This window comes from Sparus aurata, chromosome 19 (assembly GCF_900880675.1).
Source record: "Sparus aurata chromosome 19, fSpaAur1.1, whole genome shotgun sequence".
NCBI lineage: Eukaryota > Metazoa > Chordata > Actinopteri > Spariformes > Sparidae > Sparus > Sparus aurata.
The window spans coordinates 10,712,961-10,730,323 of NC_044205.1; the positions used below are offsets into that span (position 1 = coordinate 10,712,961).

A 17,363-nucleotide genomic window follows, 5' to 3' on the forward strand; every position below is an offset into this window, starting at 1 on the left:
AAAGAAAAGAAGGGAAAAAAGCTAATTGTCTGTGCTTCCGCTGTATACACACACAGAGATTTGGGATGTTGTAATCCATTATCTCCCTGGATGCTCTTAATCAACATCATGATCTCACAAGGATTGAGTGGCGTATGCTGTTCACTAAAACGGATGTGGACCGGGTTGAGAAGCTATGTCAAATGATCTAATGAACTGTCAAGAGAAATCGTGTGAATGTGACCTGCTGGTTACAAGAATAAAAAAAATAAATCTCAAATGCCACTTTTGCCCAATTTCAGAGAAACATGTCATTCACAGAATCACCTTTTATTACTCATAATGTAAAAGGCTTGCAACAGCTCAGGGTGAACTGGAGATGTCGTGCCACATACACCAGAACAACGCTGGCCAGTCTGCTTGTATGTCTCCAGGCTTGTTGTGACATATGAGATTTAACTGATCTGATGGGCTGATGGGTTGAAGTCCCCGCATCCTTTGGGCTTTGATGCATTGCGTGCTGGAGGACTCAAATGTGCAATCATCCAGCGCAACCGAGACGTCCAAAAAATCAGCATGTAAGCATCGATTCACAGCTCGTCAGGTTGATACTAATTACCCAAGAAGTTTAACTGATTCCTGGTGATTTCTATCTCCTATAGTGCCGCTAACAGCGTGATTGGGTCAAACAACAGGGGTGACTCAAAAGGTCAAAGGGTTCAACCTTCAGTGAGTTTGAGTGTCCACTTCAAAAAATGTATGGACAGATGAAACAAATGGGTTAATGAGCTGTGCAGTTAAGTACTCAGCATATAGTCTCAACCAGTGATACTAGTGCCACAGGTCAACGTTAATAGATTCCTTGAAAGAACCACAATTCTTTTGGTTCTCATGCAATAGTCAGTAACCAGGAGTCTACAACCGTGTTAACAGCTTAATGAGGCTGTACTCAGGCACGGCTGGTGCTTTGAGCTAATTGCTGATACAATGAGAATGCTAACATGATGATACTTGACAGGTATGATGTTTACCATCTTAGTTTATCATGTTAGCATGCAAACATGTGCCTATTAGCACTATGGCACACCTGAGACTGATGCGATTGTCATGAGCTTTGCAGGTGTTGTACGAATAACTTAAAAATGGCAAGTGATCACCAACGTCAGTAGGATTCATCCTCTGGGTACAATGAATGGCCGTACCAAATTTTATGCCAATCCATCCAATTGTTGTCAAGATATTTCAGTTCAAGTGGTGAAGTCAGACCAACCAACCAGAGATAAAAATCTATTTAATGTTTTGAGTTATATTTAATGTCCACATTATTGCAAGAACATGATAAGTGTGAACCTACATTCAACAAGTGCTTCATCACAACATAGACATGGCATCTGTTCAAAAACGCTAATAACCCTGAAAGCATGAAAGGCCCTCTCTAGAGCCAGTGTTTGATTTGTCTGTGGGAGGGGACCCACTTCCTCTTTAGATGTAAAAGGCTTCTTCTACAGTAACAAAAACACAACCATTCTTAGTTTCAGGGTTATTATTCACTAATGAAAACACAATTTTGATAACTATTAATAATAATTCTGATTATTATATTTCAATTCTGCTAAAAGATCCCCTCAAATCCGAAGCCTTTAAGGATATGAACAACTGTGGGCTGCAGTCAACAATTTCGAAAGCAAAGACATTTTGTTGTAAAACCCGTAAACAACAGTGAAATGACCACATCTTGACCTTTCTGTTGCTAAACCTTTTCACTTCATTTATATTCCAGGCAGCTTGCTGATTTGTCTTGGCCTCTGCCCTACCCAGCTTGTCTGCCTTTGGGTTGCAGAGCATAGGGAAGGGAAAAAAGCGCGGGGTCACACAGAGTTTAGTAAACACAAAGTCCAACTAAAATGTGACCTGATACACATTTTCACCCCTTGAGCAAAGACTCCGTTCATAAGCAGCTATCTCGTTGCAGCACTTCCTCTTTCTGCGAAATGGAATGTATTGACTCGATTCGATACAGATTTGACATGAAAAAGGATTAACCCAAATAGTCAGGGAGAGAGGGGGGCTTACATCCGTGAAATTCTCCTAAACATTTTGTAGATGAGAGAATCAGAATCTAGTCTGATTGTTTTTGTCTTGTTCCGTCCTTCCTCTATTGCACGATGGTGGGTTGGTTACAAAACCATCTCCTGTCTGCTGGTTGACGTCACAGGTGGCGTATGCCTGGCGTGAGTCTGAGGGCCCTGTGGTCTTCCTCTTCCTCTTTTATTATAGCTCAGCCAGCATTTAGAGGCAGACAGCAACACATGTATTGAAACTGGCCGGCACGAGTTCAGAGATTAGCAACACAGATGCAGATCAAAACACTGATCACTGTCGTATGGCATCAGCATTTCAAGTTACCAAACTTGGCACGGCCAGGTTTACTTGCTGTCACATCTCTCATCGTATTTGTGGGCGTCTATGTGTGTGTGTGTTCCCGTACACTGTCAACACCCTGACTGGACTGACAGCTATGAGGGAAGGTGGGGCTTTAATTGAGGGCTTCCAGACGCACACACACACACACACTTATAAATACACCTTGATGTGATGTGGATAGATTTACACCGCAGACATTTATATTTGGCCATGAGATTTGTTTTGGTGGTAACTTTAGGGGTTGTTATTATGTACTGCAAGAACTGATGACTTTCAAGGCAGATGATTTACTGAGAACAAAGCAGGACAAGTCATAAAGATGGTTTTCAGGTTGTTGAGGGCTTTTCTGAGACATAAAAATGAAAACAATAGTGTGTTTTCTTTATTTAGTGTTGATTTCAGTATTGTTACTAGTGAGTGCAACAAGATTTTTTATTTTATTTTATTTTCTTATTTGTCCCACTCAGGGGTGATCATGAGAATGAGCTGAGACTTCAAAGGGAACTTTTCTGTTGGGGCGTCTAACTTAAAAAAACGGTCCTAAACTAAATAGTTAAGCAAATAATTTCCCTTTAAAAGTTACATTACCCAATCAACAGATTTTGGGGGGATACATTTAATTTCTGTGATCATTTCTAAAAATAATATATATAATATTCCCCCAAAAAAGAGCACAAACTTTTTCAACCCAACTGAAAGTGTCTACAGAAATGCCACTGCGAAATGATAGCAGACAGCCTCCTTCAGTAGCACTGGGATCAGTAATCAACCCGTGCATACTTGTTGCACTTTTTGGCTTCTCCCCAAAAAACTTGAAACTGTCAAGCCTTCGTAGCGATGCCTCTGCCTTCTCTACTCTCATAGCTGCTAGACTGTTGATTCTCCTTGATTGGAAATCCAGCAATGCACCTACTCATAATAACTGAGTATGTGACTTAATGAGCTGCGGGTTTGGAACCCATTTTTTCCCCTCTTTTCCTCAATCAGTGTTAATGTATTTCTATTTCTATGAATGTTTATATGTATTGATTGATTGATTTATTTGTTTGTCTGTGTGTTGTACGAATTGAGATTAATTCCACCCCCTTTTTTGACTTTTTCTTTGACCTACTGTATTCTGTGCTTTGATGGCTATTGATAACTCTCCCTGCTACACGCTCTTCTTGTCATTATTGCTGAAGTCTTCATCAAAACCACTGAAACTCGATGTTGGTCACAGCATTTTCCCACAGACAACAAAAACACCTGCTTCGAGGCATACCAAACTCACACCCATTCCAAACTTGGGGCAATAACTGAAAAACAACACACGTGCAAACAATGTAGTTTAAAGGTCCACATGATAGTGAGGACATATATGTGCATTGAGACATATATACGGAGTGATGGGGAATCTGATCGCAGTGCCACGAGTGTTGAGACCTGTCAAAATAAGCCTCGGTCACACCTCACCAGTACCAGCTCATCACACGGCATACAAGGAACCCAACCCACATGCTTACATGTCTTATCATGAACTTTTCTTTTCCAAGATGCGACCACATTACACACAAACAAAGCCCACAAGAGCGGTGCCAACACTGCTTTAGATTTATTGAAACGCATATCATTGCCTCTGGCTAATGTTAATGCATTAGCATGAATTACATCAACTTATATCTAGCCTGTAGCAGTGCAATATAGCCTGAACATTAGGGGAGAGAGGTCTGTCTTTTATTATGTGGACTCCGAGCCCCTCTGCCTTATAACTCCCATCTGATTCTCATCACAACCCCTGCTGCCTTCTGCTCTTGTTAGAACCCATTTCAATTCATATTAGGAACACGCGATAAGAGGGAAAAGAGGAGGAGAGAAAGGGAAAGGTGATTGATGAGCATGAGGTTCCATGTCACATGTCCTCGAATCAAATGAATGACTCCTCGTCTGTTGCTCGAGGTATCAAGTTCATTAAAAAGAGATTTTTCCCTTAAAGGTTTTCCTTTAATTACCTGATCCGCTCCAAAAGTATGCTCCTAACCTGAGTACGTTTTTGGAGAAACAAAGCAAAATTCGAGCTTCAAATAATGAGCTAAACAGCAGCAAAACACAATCAGGACTCCAGAACAGAAAACACACACATACACACACACACACACACCGGGGGAGAATTAAAGGCAATCGGGGCAGAAAGACAAAGGAGGAGGGATAGTTAATCCTTAGGGTAAATATTTAACAAGCTCAGCAATTACAGTGAGGGCAGAGGCCTGACATGGAAGGGAAGGGAATTACAGCCTGCTGACTGTCAACACACACACGCACACACACTCACACAGATACTCACATGGACCTACTCGCTGGAGGAAAAAGGCCTAAAAATGCTGGAATACAGATATCCTGACCTCAAATAAAAATTAAAACATGGGACAAAGAGCTCCACACAGCCCGTAGGCTACGAGCTGATGATTTGGATTTTTTGCATTATTGTCATTATTTTTTTAAAGGGGTGGGTTTTTTGCCCCTCTGGACTTGCGGCCCGCTTTCACTGGCCTCGGCGTGCTTTACCTGCGCCATAGCATGCTTAAACTGGATCACATGTATTTCCATTGTGTCCTCTCAACAATGCACCTTTGCAAAGAGCTTTAAGTCCTCGGGTATTATGCAATACCTCAGTGTCCACCATCAATGTCAAATTGTTTCTATTGTTTTCCGCTGGGGTGGCATGTCAAAAAAGCAAACGGAGCCATCTCAGGTCATACGTCTCATTGAGCATGTAAACACATCGCACCTGAATCTCACGAAATGTGATGAATAAGGGAAAGTGGCCGAAGAGAATCTCTGTTTGATGTCAGTTTTTATTTACACATACACACACAGGCGGGCACGCTGACACACACAGCCTCGGGGTACATTTGCATAAAGTGCATAGGTACACACTGTTCACTGCGCTCCACCCTTGAGCAGTCACGCAACCCAGACAACAGGTAGTATGTCCGTGTGCTTCCTAAACCACCTGCCACTACTTCTTCTTCTCTGTCTCTAACACCCCGTAACACATGACATTCCCATAACGGTCTTTCGCATGAGTAAATTACATAAAACAACCTGTAGCCAAATCCCATAACCTCTTGATCCGAGCGAACTGAACTACACATGAGCCCTAACCCAGGAGCCACTTCACACAGTCCCCCTAGTGGACACAAAGTTGAACTGCGTCAGTGTAAGTGGAAAAATCCTCTTCTAGAAGACATTTTTTAAATGCAAATGAAACTTAAGGTTGCAGGTTTCTTGGTTTCATAGCGTGGTTTCAGTGCATGACTCACTGTAAGAAAGAAGAAGAAGAAATTAAAAGAGCAGATTATGACTGTTGTTCCAAACCACAGGAAGGATGTGGATGCGTACTTGCTGCTCATCTTAGATTTATCTGGAAGGGCTCTGGCCACGCTCCGCATTTAAATATCGGTGGAAAAAACTGCAACCATTCAAGGCGAGCGAGCTGACCAGAGGGAGGGAGGGCAGAGATCGCAGATGTATGCAGCGCCAAAATCCCTCATGTTCCACTCTGATTAATCTCATTAGTGTAGCATCAAAAGGCAGCTAAGCCGGTCAGCACTGCCACTGATATAACAGGCCTCCAGCAGAGGTGGAGCAAACAAATAGAGCATTAATGCATGTCGGAGGAGGTAAAAATAGAAGATCCTAAAATAATTCCTTATGAATGCAACCTTTACTGTTAGCACTAGTGCCCAAACACTTCAAGTAACTTTGAGAGGTGTGCACAGAAAGCTATTAGAAACACAACCACTCATTTCAACACACCTTTCAACACGGTTAGCTGTTTCACGCACATGACTGAGCCTCCGTTTTCCAATAGGGAGGGGGAACCATCACAGCCCTCGCTTGGCGCTGACACCGCTCAGCACCGCTCTACAAGCTGGCAGCGGTTGCCGTCTTTATCTCTGCGTGATCCCTTATCCTGAAAAGGCACCTTTAACAAGTCCGATTAGCACCTGTGCTGCTACTTTCCGTGATGGCTAAGCTAAGCGAGCATTCAGGGTAAAACAACTACAGTGTGTGTATGTCTGTGTGTGCATGTGTGCGTCTAAAATTGCATGACTCAGGCCAACAGGATGCCAGCTGTTCGGTGCCATGCCAAGCCAAGGCAGCGGATGATGGAGATTAAGGGTACTGCAAGGATCAGAGGAGGAGAAGGTGAAAGAGGGGAGCCACATGTGTGGAAGAGGAGAAGGTTGCAAAACCTTCCTGTAAATCCCAACTTCTCCGAGAAAACAGGACTTTCTCTCAGCCCCTAGGACAAGGAAGGCAGCGCTTCCTCTCCGCTGCCCTCCCTTTGCCCCTCATCCTCCGTCTACTTACGAGAATTCTCCCTGCCAAGACAGAGGGAAGATGCTTTTTTCGTCTAAATAAAAAAACACTACCTCTTGTCTTCGGAGCTGTCGCATCCAGCTGCGCGTTCTGAGTTGATAAGGCAGCCGCCGAGGCCACCGGCAACGCAATCCGTTCTGAAGCGGCCCATGAATATTTGAAGTGGATTTTGGAGCAACACGAGCAGAGGAGAGGAAGGGAGGCGTTCGGTGAGTGGTGGGAAAACAAGAGTGTGCCTCAATATACCTTTTAATGACATGTGACTACAGGATACAAAGGGATGATGAGGATTTGGGATGGGAGAATAGGCAAACAGTGGCTCATATCTACAGGGAGCAACACGGGAGAATGACAGAGATTCTCTCCAATGTCAAAGAGTTCACCTGTTATAAACTGAGATGTTTATTTGCCCCTTCCATTATCAGGTAGCATCTCTGATCTCAGTTCGTGTCATGGAGCCCTGGGGGATTTTCACACGTGAGGCCAAAAGACAGAAATTTCATGACTCAGGTTATTCTAGTTTAAAATAACGCACCAGGCACTTTATCAGACTGATGATTGAGAGGTGCCTCCCTGATGCACCACTGGCAAATTATAGAAAGAGTGCAGATGGAAGCAACAAAAATTCACATACTGTGTAAAATCTCTTATACACAGTCTCACTCATTGTCTCTGACCATCACACACACACCTGCCCGAAACCTGGACAACATCATTCAGCACACGGGTTTGACTCATATGAGCAAGATTGTTTTCAGCTTTGAAAAAAAAGGAAATATTTTTGAAAATTATACAGATAATCTTGAACGTAACTATTTCCTAAATGTAGCACAATTGTATTCATGTTTGTTATTTCCTGAGCCCAGGATCTTACTGCTACAACTACACATGACTGCCACTATCATGGGGTTAAATATTTGTGCATGCTTAAACATACTTTGCGTAATTAACCGAGTTGTGAATTGTACAACAAATACACGTCAGAGGTGGACAGCAATGACGTACTTGCCAGTGTAGCAGCAGATACTCAATTATCAACCCCATGTTGGTCAAACCTTTCTCAACTCATCAACTTCATACGAACTCAAAGAAAAACACACAAGCACAAACACACTGAATTTCCCCCCAGCCCCTCCACCGTCCACTACAAATGTCATCTCTCGACCTTTACCTTGGAAGAAACTCTTGACGCGGAGGTAGGAGACTGCGAGGCGCAGCACGGACAGTTTGTCCAGCTTGGAGATGACATCCGGGGGGAACGGCAGCAGGCTGGCCAGCCGGTCCAGCTCAGCATTCAGCCTGTCCCTGTGCCGCTTGGACGGGTTGGTTTTCTCACTGGAAGAAGACGGCTTCCTGATGATGAGACGGGCAGAGGGGAGACAGACAGACGGGGTCGGACGTGTGTGTGAGGACAGAGGTCATGCACTCGGCAGGGGATATAAGAATCATTTAGCAACATGGCCCAGTCAAAATATTATTTTTTTTCCCAGTGCAGAGGCGCGCTGAGACACTCCTCAGCAGGCAGTAAGTGAAAGCAGCAGGATTAACTTGTTTAGTTTCACTTGTTGGAGTCATGCTACTGTTAACGGCAAAGTTAGTCTAAAACTCATCTGCACTTCACGACACAGGCTTACAAAGCTTACGGCCAGCCGTCTTGGTCTCCGAAATCATATTAATTATCAGTCGTTCACATTTTTTAAATTCAAAACTCTGGCTAAGATCCTTCATTTTAATCAGTGGGAAAAATAGGACGCCGCACTGTTAAAGTAATCAAGAAACGGCGGCCTCTCAATTTTGCGCCATCATTTTTTCCCTTGTTGTTATGACACAAATTACAATATCGTGTTTTGCGTTACTCTGGTTATATAGCGAACCCAAATAAAAACATACGACCGAAGAAACCACACTTCGCACAAGTCCCTATCTCTTTCAGCTGTGTTTCCTTTTGACTCAGCCTTCCCCAGCTTCACCAAGCACCACACTGATTTGTGTTTCCTCCTGTGACAAGTCTCTTTATTTGTCAGTTTGACTGGTTACCTCTCAACAAAACCAAACAAAACAAAGGAGTTAGGAGCTCTGTCGTGCCAACATTATCTCGCTGAAAAATATCCTTTATGAGCCCCTGTTCTGGAGGTTTGCACTAAAGTATCTGTAGGTACCAATATCCTCTGCAACTCCTGATGTTAACATTATCGGACAAATTGCACCTTCCTCCTCTGCGCCGCAGAGAATGCAAAATGCTCTTCAGGCACAGAGGTATTTGTGTATTTTAGTAAGGTGCACCACAGCCTCACCAACTAAACTTAACATGATCCGCATATGTAACAGTCAGCTCCGGTTTCCACAGCTGAGTGTCTCTGTTCATCTCCGCAGACGCAGAACACTTTTTACGAAAACATACAAAGGAATGCGTGTGAATGTCTTGATCGGATTATTCAGCCCAACTAAAGTTTGATTCACTTGCAAGTCCAAGCAATATCTAAGGCAGGAGGAAAAGAAACACCGACGGATAACCGAAGCTTCTGAATTACACCTCAAAATCCCCTAGAAGTCCAGTGGCATAGCTGTCAGAATAAAATTTTCTACAGTATTTTTCTACCCAGGCACATACAGTATCGACTTGATGTGGCAAAGATTTCCTCCCCAGCACGGCAGCAGAAAGCAGGGTAAAACATGAAAACTTTATAAATGCCACAGGCCTTGTTAAATTACCACTTCCCTCTTCAAAATCTTATATAAGCCCCGATTCACTATTCATGACAACGGCTGACAAGACCGTCCAAAAAAATCTGCATCAGAAAACTGCGGACTGCCTAAAACACCATCAGCAAGCTAACACACACTTTGACTCCTATTCCTGCGGGTAAGGACATACATGCAAAGTTAGATAGATAGATAGATAAATAAATAAATAAATAAATAAAACTTTACTCCAGTGCCAATAATACACAAACAGAAAGCACTTGATAATGGTGATATACCATTAATAGAGTGTTTGAGAAAAATAATCACAAGTGTCAGACTGATTATTAATTTATCGCAACTTGTGCTGTTATTTTCACACTTTTCATACTGCTGCCTCACTGACTTCCTGTGATTGAGTATGATTTAGTCACTCTTTAATGTACCACATCATGATTGAGAGTGCACATTAGCAAACACTTGTCGGCGGGCACTGATTGAACAAATAATCAGCAGCGCTCCTTAACTGCTTTTGGATGGGCTTCCTCCTCTTTCTGCCCGCGTACATGCAGTCTCCCGGAGGGATCATGGTCTTGCACTCCGCTCCGGAGGTAACAGGTGCGCTGCGGGTGAGACAGGAGAGCACGTTAACTTCAGTGTGGCCGCAGAGACAAACTTTAACACATGTGAAACTGTGACAACTAAAAGCATGCTCAGGCAGGCTGTTGCACAAGATGACATTAAAAGTCATTCCTTTGGGGGATAATTTTGCATTTAATCCCCACGTTTCTGAATTAAAAGTAAAATAACCTAAATTAAGTTCAAATTCAAACAGAAGGGTCTGTGATTTAGTTCAGATGTATGGCATATGAAAGCTTAAGAGCCTTCAAACAAGTGCCAGTAGTTAGAAAATAAAATATCACGCCGGTGGGACTTGTCTAATCAATGTTTTTGAAAAGCAAAGGAGACATGCCGGATACCTGGAAATGAATTATAAAATAATAATGTTGTTAAATACACATCAAAACGTTCACACACACACGAAAATCAAAAATAAACATAAAGTAAAAAGCACTGACCCAGAATATCGGTGGTTATCAGTTAATTCCAGTATAATGTTGGATGTTGGGTCACATTCACTTTAAGTGCAGAGTAGAGATGCGTCTCCCAGGGTGCACCGACAGCGTAATGCCAAATGATAAATCCAAGGAAAATAAAATAATTCGTAGAGGTCCCGTATGAGCTCCGAGCTGATGTTTTCATCAGCTTTGCACTGCTCGAGGCAGATGTTGGCTGATGCTTTATACCCAATTGAGTCGCCTTCACTTCCTCGCGTTTCAGGTGGTGGATTCCTCTGAATGACATGTCGAGCTCTTCGCACGCAACTCTCTGCCTCACAAACAGAGCGAGGAGGGCACACACACACAACCACACACACACACACACACACACACAACCACACACACATACACAAACAGGCTTAGCTTATGCTGCTTTCAAGTACTGCCTGTTTATAGGAATTACCACTTACATGTTTGGAGTCTAAATGCGTTCAAATATTAATGGCAAGTGGTTTTTTATATTAAAACTAATAATAAAAAACGACATGCTTACTGCGGCTGTTATTCATAATTTGCTTAGCCTACTTTGACAGGCTATGTAACCTACTTGGCAAAATTAAGAGTTGCGTGTCTACGAGCATTTCCTCTTTATTATGCTGGTACTTTAATTTATTCCCCCCGAGTCGACACCAACAGTTACATATTACATTAATAGAGGGAGCGGATTCTGAGTTAAACTGTGTATTTTCGACTCAATTAATCTTGAAACACACGATGATGTTTTATATTTACGAGGAGTACATGAAAGCAGCAGTAGCCCAACCCGACCCCAGCCTGAAGCCGCGCGCTGCACATACACATTCTGAGAGCAGCGCGAGGGGAGGGATCACACGCGAAGGGCAGCCGAGGCACAAATCTCCAGATTCACACCGAGACTGTCCGCGGTCGACGGCACTCTACGGACCGGAGGGTTTTTGGGTGTTTTTTTTTTTTACACCCACCGCTCGTTCAACGAATTACACAGTTTGCAACGAAACCTGCTGTACGTGAATGTAACGCTGCGCTGGACGGGACCGGGCTTCTTCAAACGAGTAATTAAATCAGTGAACGCAGCTTTTGGGATCAACGTTGCTCTCTGGGACAGATTAGCAGCTGCGTCAAGTTCGGTACATATGACAGTTTTTACTCCGGAAATGAGATGATTATGCCTTCAGAGCAAAAGCATGTAACGTGTCACGGCTCTAATAGCTTTTCAAATGCAGCGGGGGACGTCACGTGGACGGTTTTATTTTGAAATCTGTAACCGGAAATGGTGTTACATTTTGGTTAGCCTCGCATAGTCAGTTCATTTCGGTACAATACTGTACGCCGAATTTAACTGTTCATTAATTAAATACGTGATGAGACACGGCTTATAAAGCGTCCTTGCTTACAGTCCGTAGAACAGATAAGCGTCTTGTGTTCGTGATTTGTTGCCTACATCTCCGTCCAGAAATCATTGCAGTGTGGTTGTGAATTTATATATATACTAAACTGAAGAGGAACGAAGATGAAAGATTAATCCAGTATAAGCCTTACCATTACCTTATTATCTTATTACGATCGTGGTTATTTAGGCCTCTGTGTGTGAATGGATGGAGAAAACATAGGCTTTGATTGTGACGCATTTACTGTCGAGTTTGTGTTTAGTTTCCCCAGCATCATATTTTTTTTTTTATGTTTAAATGATTTTAATAAAGACTCTTATTTGTTGCCGTGTATAAAATTAAGCAGGACGGCTAGTTTTAAAGAGCCATTTATAAAAACTCAGTGGCTGCGAAATGCAAGCCCGAGTTGTTGAACGATCTCTGGGATAAATGCACGAAACCCTCTGCCCCTACAATCAGCTGCTAGAATTAAAGGACAAGTACAACCTACTCATATGATTTAACACAAAAGATGTATGCCGTGTAACAGAAGAGTGCCGACCAGGTGTATTTAATATATGTTCTATTGTCCATCAAATAACCATCAAATATACTTCTCTGTGTACTTTTAGTGTGTAAATGAATTAATTGTAATCTTCTGACTTTTACATGTTTATTTTTTGTTTATATGATTGCTTATAAAGCTCTTACCAAATAAAGTTGCCACTGAAATTTGTTGTGTCTTAATTGTCACTGAAACATCATCACGTACTAGATGTACTGTATATGCACATTATGCAGTGTGTATCGTAGTCTGCTGTGCTGCACCCCAGTGTACAAATGCATGCACTGCAAAAAGTCAAGTATTCCCCTCGAGCACACATTGCTTATTGTGTATTCATGTGTAGTGAGTCATGCAAGCTTATGGCTGAGATAAAATGTCCTCCTTTAAATAAAGATGACATAGAGGAGAATCCCCATGGTGCTGTTGTTGTGCCACATGATCTCACATACAACAGAAATACGACGACACCATTAACGCAGGGGGTGGAGTCGACTGTTCCTGGACACTTTGCTTTTTGATTGAGTTGCTTCATTTTCCAAGAAAATTTTAAACATTAAAATTACTAAAGAAAATGCATTTTGGCTGTCATGACATCTCTTTAGAATAGAGAAAATGGAAAGAAAAAGAAAAAATAAGAGAAACACATAATTTAATTCATATTGGTAACACTGAGATGGGCTCTATTAGATATTTTATTTCAGTTCTGAGCATTTTCAGCATCATTATTTCACCTATTACATTAAATAATTGTATGTATCACATAGTATATGTTTTTAAAATCTTTACTCACAAAGGTAGCAAGCCAGTCTACAGTCACATGGCCGAGATGCGGTTGTGTGAAGTGGCTCCACCTTCCGAAGGTTTTAAGTCCACCAATAAGATTATTTCCAAATACCATGCTGTTGTATCAAATCAGGGCTGATGTTTCATTTGCTGTGACAGGTGGAGTTGGGGATCTGAAGAGGTCCTAAGGTCCCGTTAACACAGTCAGTGGCGGCCATTAAGGCTACAGGGAGCTTTGGTATCAATGCAAATCCACTGGCAACACCATCCGAGCACCATCCTTCCAGATTAGCCCAGGTTTAAAGCTTCTGCCGGGGGAGGCCTTCGCACGCAACCGTGTGTGTGTGCGCGTGTGCATGAGCGCATGTCCGTGTCCCCTTGCGTGTGCGTGCATGTGTGCCCACAGCGTGTGTTTGTGTGTGTGGCTTAATAAACATTTCAGAATAATGACCGCAGAGACAAACAGGGCAACACTGGGAAGCCATCTGCCAGGTGCAATGGTGTGGCTTTCATTGATTAAGATGTCTGTGTAAGCATCATCGAGGGATTTCAGGAGACGTGCAGCGCTGTGGCGTGACAAGTCTGATTCTAATGGACATTCAAAATTGATGGGGTGGTCAATATCGGACAGACAACTTTAAAAAAAAAAAAAAAAAAAAAAAAGAAGATAATTTAAACATAGTCTAGCCAGAAATATTGACCTTATGCACAAATAAGTACACGTACATCAGTGAACCTGTGAATATGAGAGAAAACTACAGAAAACTTTGGTGGATTTTAAGCAAGATTTTGTCCATATCTAACAATGAGCGGGGTCAACGGATGCGATGGCCCTGAACTCAGAAAAGCAGGAGGAGAGTTCGTAGCCTGGCAAGTACCACTGCAAAGCAGCAATGCTTTCAGGATATGCAGAGTATAATCCATGACAGCAGAGTTGTTAATGGAAAAGACCAGCTCAAGAGGTCGTGTTAGGTCAGCCTGGACTCATGTTTCGACAGGAAATGCTGTGCAGACATATGTGCATACGTCACGGCATCGCGCAGACACAATGGTGCAGTTTGAAGCGTTTGAATTCATTCACTTTCAAAGATCACAAGCCGACCCCAAAGTGTTTAATACCACATCTGAACAGATTGGTGACCGGGGACGGAGGGTGGATCTGCTTTGATCTCTGACACTTAAATCCAGGAGGAAATCAGATGATGAACTTGAAAGGCACAGAGTGAAACAGCATGTGATGCCAAGAGCTTGCACAAAATATGACCACAACATTTAGAAACGTGTCAGCAGATATGCAAAATGTTTTTAGCAAAAAACTCCCTCAAATGTGATCATCATGCAACACTTCTGAAAAAAAAGATCTGTAATGGAGGTGGGATATTTTACAGGAAAACAATAAACTTTAGGGTCTAAAATGATAACTGTGCACAGACAGAGTAAATTCTGCTGTAATTTACTATATTAATAAATTACACCAAGTCTTTTTCTGCATTATAATCACTTAAAAGTGTTTGTGTGAAGCGTTCAAGCTGGATGGTCATTAAGTTTGATAGTCCATTCATTCTTTTAATTCATACTGTTTGTGTAAAGTCGGACATTTTTCATCGCATTCAGTATCATACAAGTTCAACTTCACTTGTTTTGAGCGCCAAATAAGCACCTTGCTGGTGAGACACCACCCAATTCACTCCAGAACAACTCGGCAATCTAAGCTGCTGCATATTCCACTCTGTTGTACCACTCGAGCACAGTTTTCCATCAAATATAAAGGTGTAACTTTATGGAACAAGTATATTCACCTGACAGGCAGTTCACCCTCCCTACCTGTCGATAAAAGGAAATTAAAAGATCATCTGTTGTCTATGGGATTGTCTTAATACACTGTTGTTGTTGTTTTCTTTTTTTCTTTTTTTTTTTGTGTTTTTTTTCAATAGTTGCCATTGTAATTTATCTCTTGATTCATTGTTTAATTACTAATTTAGGTTATTTTGTTTTAGTTTAGTTTTTTTTTCTCTCATTATTCATTTGCTATTTTATTTTGATAAGATACATTTAATTTTACTTATTTATTTTAATGGTGAGGTTCTCGATAAGCCCTCCTAGGGTTTCAAACCTCTCCAGCACTGATTCATTGTAGTTTATCATATATTATCTATTGTGTATATTTTTTGTTATGTTTTATTAAAGTGCAAACAATAAACAAACAAACAAACAATGGAGCCAAATGCTAACAAAAATAGGCCTCAGAAGAACTCGTGCTTTGCTGTCCCATTTAGGCCAGTTCCTGTATCAAAAGCTGTGTCAATTGGTTTATGTAGGAAAATTGTGTTTTGGGACTCTGTGGGGAAAATCTTCTGTTGACATTTTGGCTTTTCAAAGGTCATTTTATGGTCAGAACGACGGTCAGATGGAGGCCGTCCTCCCGCGTTTCCAAAATCTGCCTGTAATCTGCTGTGTCCCGTGGCTGTGTTGCTGTTTCTGTGTGAGTGTGGTGTACACAGAAACAGAGAGGTGGGGGGGACAGAGAGGTGGTGAAAGGGCCGCGGTGTTGTGTAACACCCAGGATGCTGGGAAATCCTAGGAGCGAGTGACTCACTTTTGCGAGGATGAATGTTGACAGTGGGATGCTAATGTGAAGTCAGGCAGCAACTGTTTGTTTGGGCATATTTTGCACAAACAATACACAAGGCTATGATAGCTGTGCAAGCTGTTTATTGGATGTGCTTTTAGTTTTTCGTCAACAACAGGCCTGCCCGATGCGAGGGAAAACCTGCCATGTGCAAAAACATTGTTTAACGTTGCAGAGATTATTTGACTTGCCATAAATAAACACATATTGAAGTGGAAATACGAGCTCTCGTCTCCTGTTCAGCCGTCGTGCTAGCTAACCTCACAGTCGCCACCACATTGACACCAGTAAATCTGAGGTTAGCTAACGGCTAGCCGGGACAAATGGTGCTTCGCGATGGCGATGTAAATACGATTTATCGGTTACTAATCACCAACTGCTTAAAACGTGAACAGTCCGATGGATGCGTACAAGCACGACTGCTGACAGGAATCCAGTGACAATGGGTGAAAGTGGGCAAGAGAAGTTGGACGACTCAGAACAGAAAGAAAAGTGCAAAACACGAGGTGACTGTCCTCAAAGTAAGGCTTCAAGTGGGCTCCATCCTGCAATCCCTGCTCCCCACTAAATCACAGAGACCAGGCATCCCAGGACACACACACACACACACACACACACACACACACACACACATAGGCACACGCTGTAGTAAAGCCATTGCCCTAGGTGATGTACATCTAAAAACCGCACTGGCTTGTACAGCCAGAGGCCAATGGCCACAAAGTGTATTTCATGGTAATGGCACCCAAGCTTTTAGAGAATACTCCCAAAACGCTGGGGAAAAAAACGTCTGTATCTGGCAACTTGTTTCACCGCTGGCAGAGAGCAAGGCACTTGTTTTGCATTTTGACCCAAATATCTCCACAGACACGGCTGACGGAGCACGGCACCATCACAACTCATTAAGTTCTACTCTTAATCATGACATCTTGGATTTCTTTTTAGCATTTGAAAACAATTGTGGGGGGGAGTTAACTTGTTACAAAGGAAAAATCAATTATGGGAATTGAACTAGAACAATGCCATTTCATTTGTTCCATTTCTTCATAAAGCAGATGAAATGGCTTTGAATTTGGCTGATTTTCAGTCGGCTTTCAGTATATGATCCAACAGCACATTTGCATTTGTTAAATAAGTGAATTATTACTTTAAGGGACCGTTTGCCCAAAAAATCAAAAATACATATTTTTCCTCTTACCTACAGCGCTATTCATCCAACTAGACTATTTTTGGTGTTGAGTTGCTGAGTTTTGGAGATTACCTGCCGTAGAGGTTTCTGCCTTCTCTTGACATATTGGAACTAGATGGCCCTTGGCCTGTGGTGCCCGAAGAGAAAAAAAAAATATATATATACATACATAGAAATTATTTATAAAACTCAACGACAGTGTCTTTTTTCCAGAAATCATAACCCTGTTCCTCAACATAACCCACAGACCTTATTGTCAGCAGTTTTTTTTACATCTGAGAAC

General features: G+C 42.1%; 1 protein-coding gene across 1 annotated transcript in view; it reads right to left on the reverse strand.

Annotated features, from left to right (window-relative positions):
* Positions 1 to 10,904, reverse strand: part of LOC115570445 (uncharacterized) — a 66,544-nt gene extending 55,640 nt beyond the window's left edge. Inside the window, exons 1-3 of the mRNA XM_030399052.1 lie at positions 10,527 to 10,904; positions 9,975 to 10,070; positions 7,937 to 8,118 (exon numbers count right to left, since the gene is read on the reverse strand). Coding sequence (XP_030254912.1) covers positions 7,937 to 8,118; positions 9,975 to 10,036 — 244 coding nt within the window. The 5' untranslated portion in view covers positions 10,037 to 10,070; positions 10,527 to 10,904. The remainder of the gene's footprint in view (positions 1 to 7,936; positions 8,119 to 9,974; positions 10,071 to 10,526) is intronic.
* Positions 10,905 to 17,363: the final 6,459 nt, after the last annotated feature.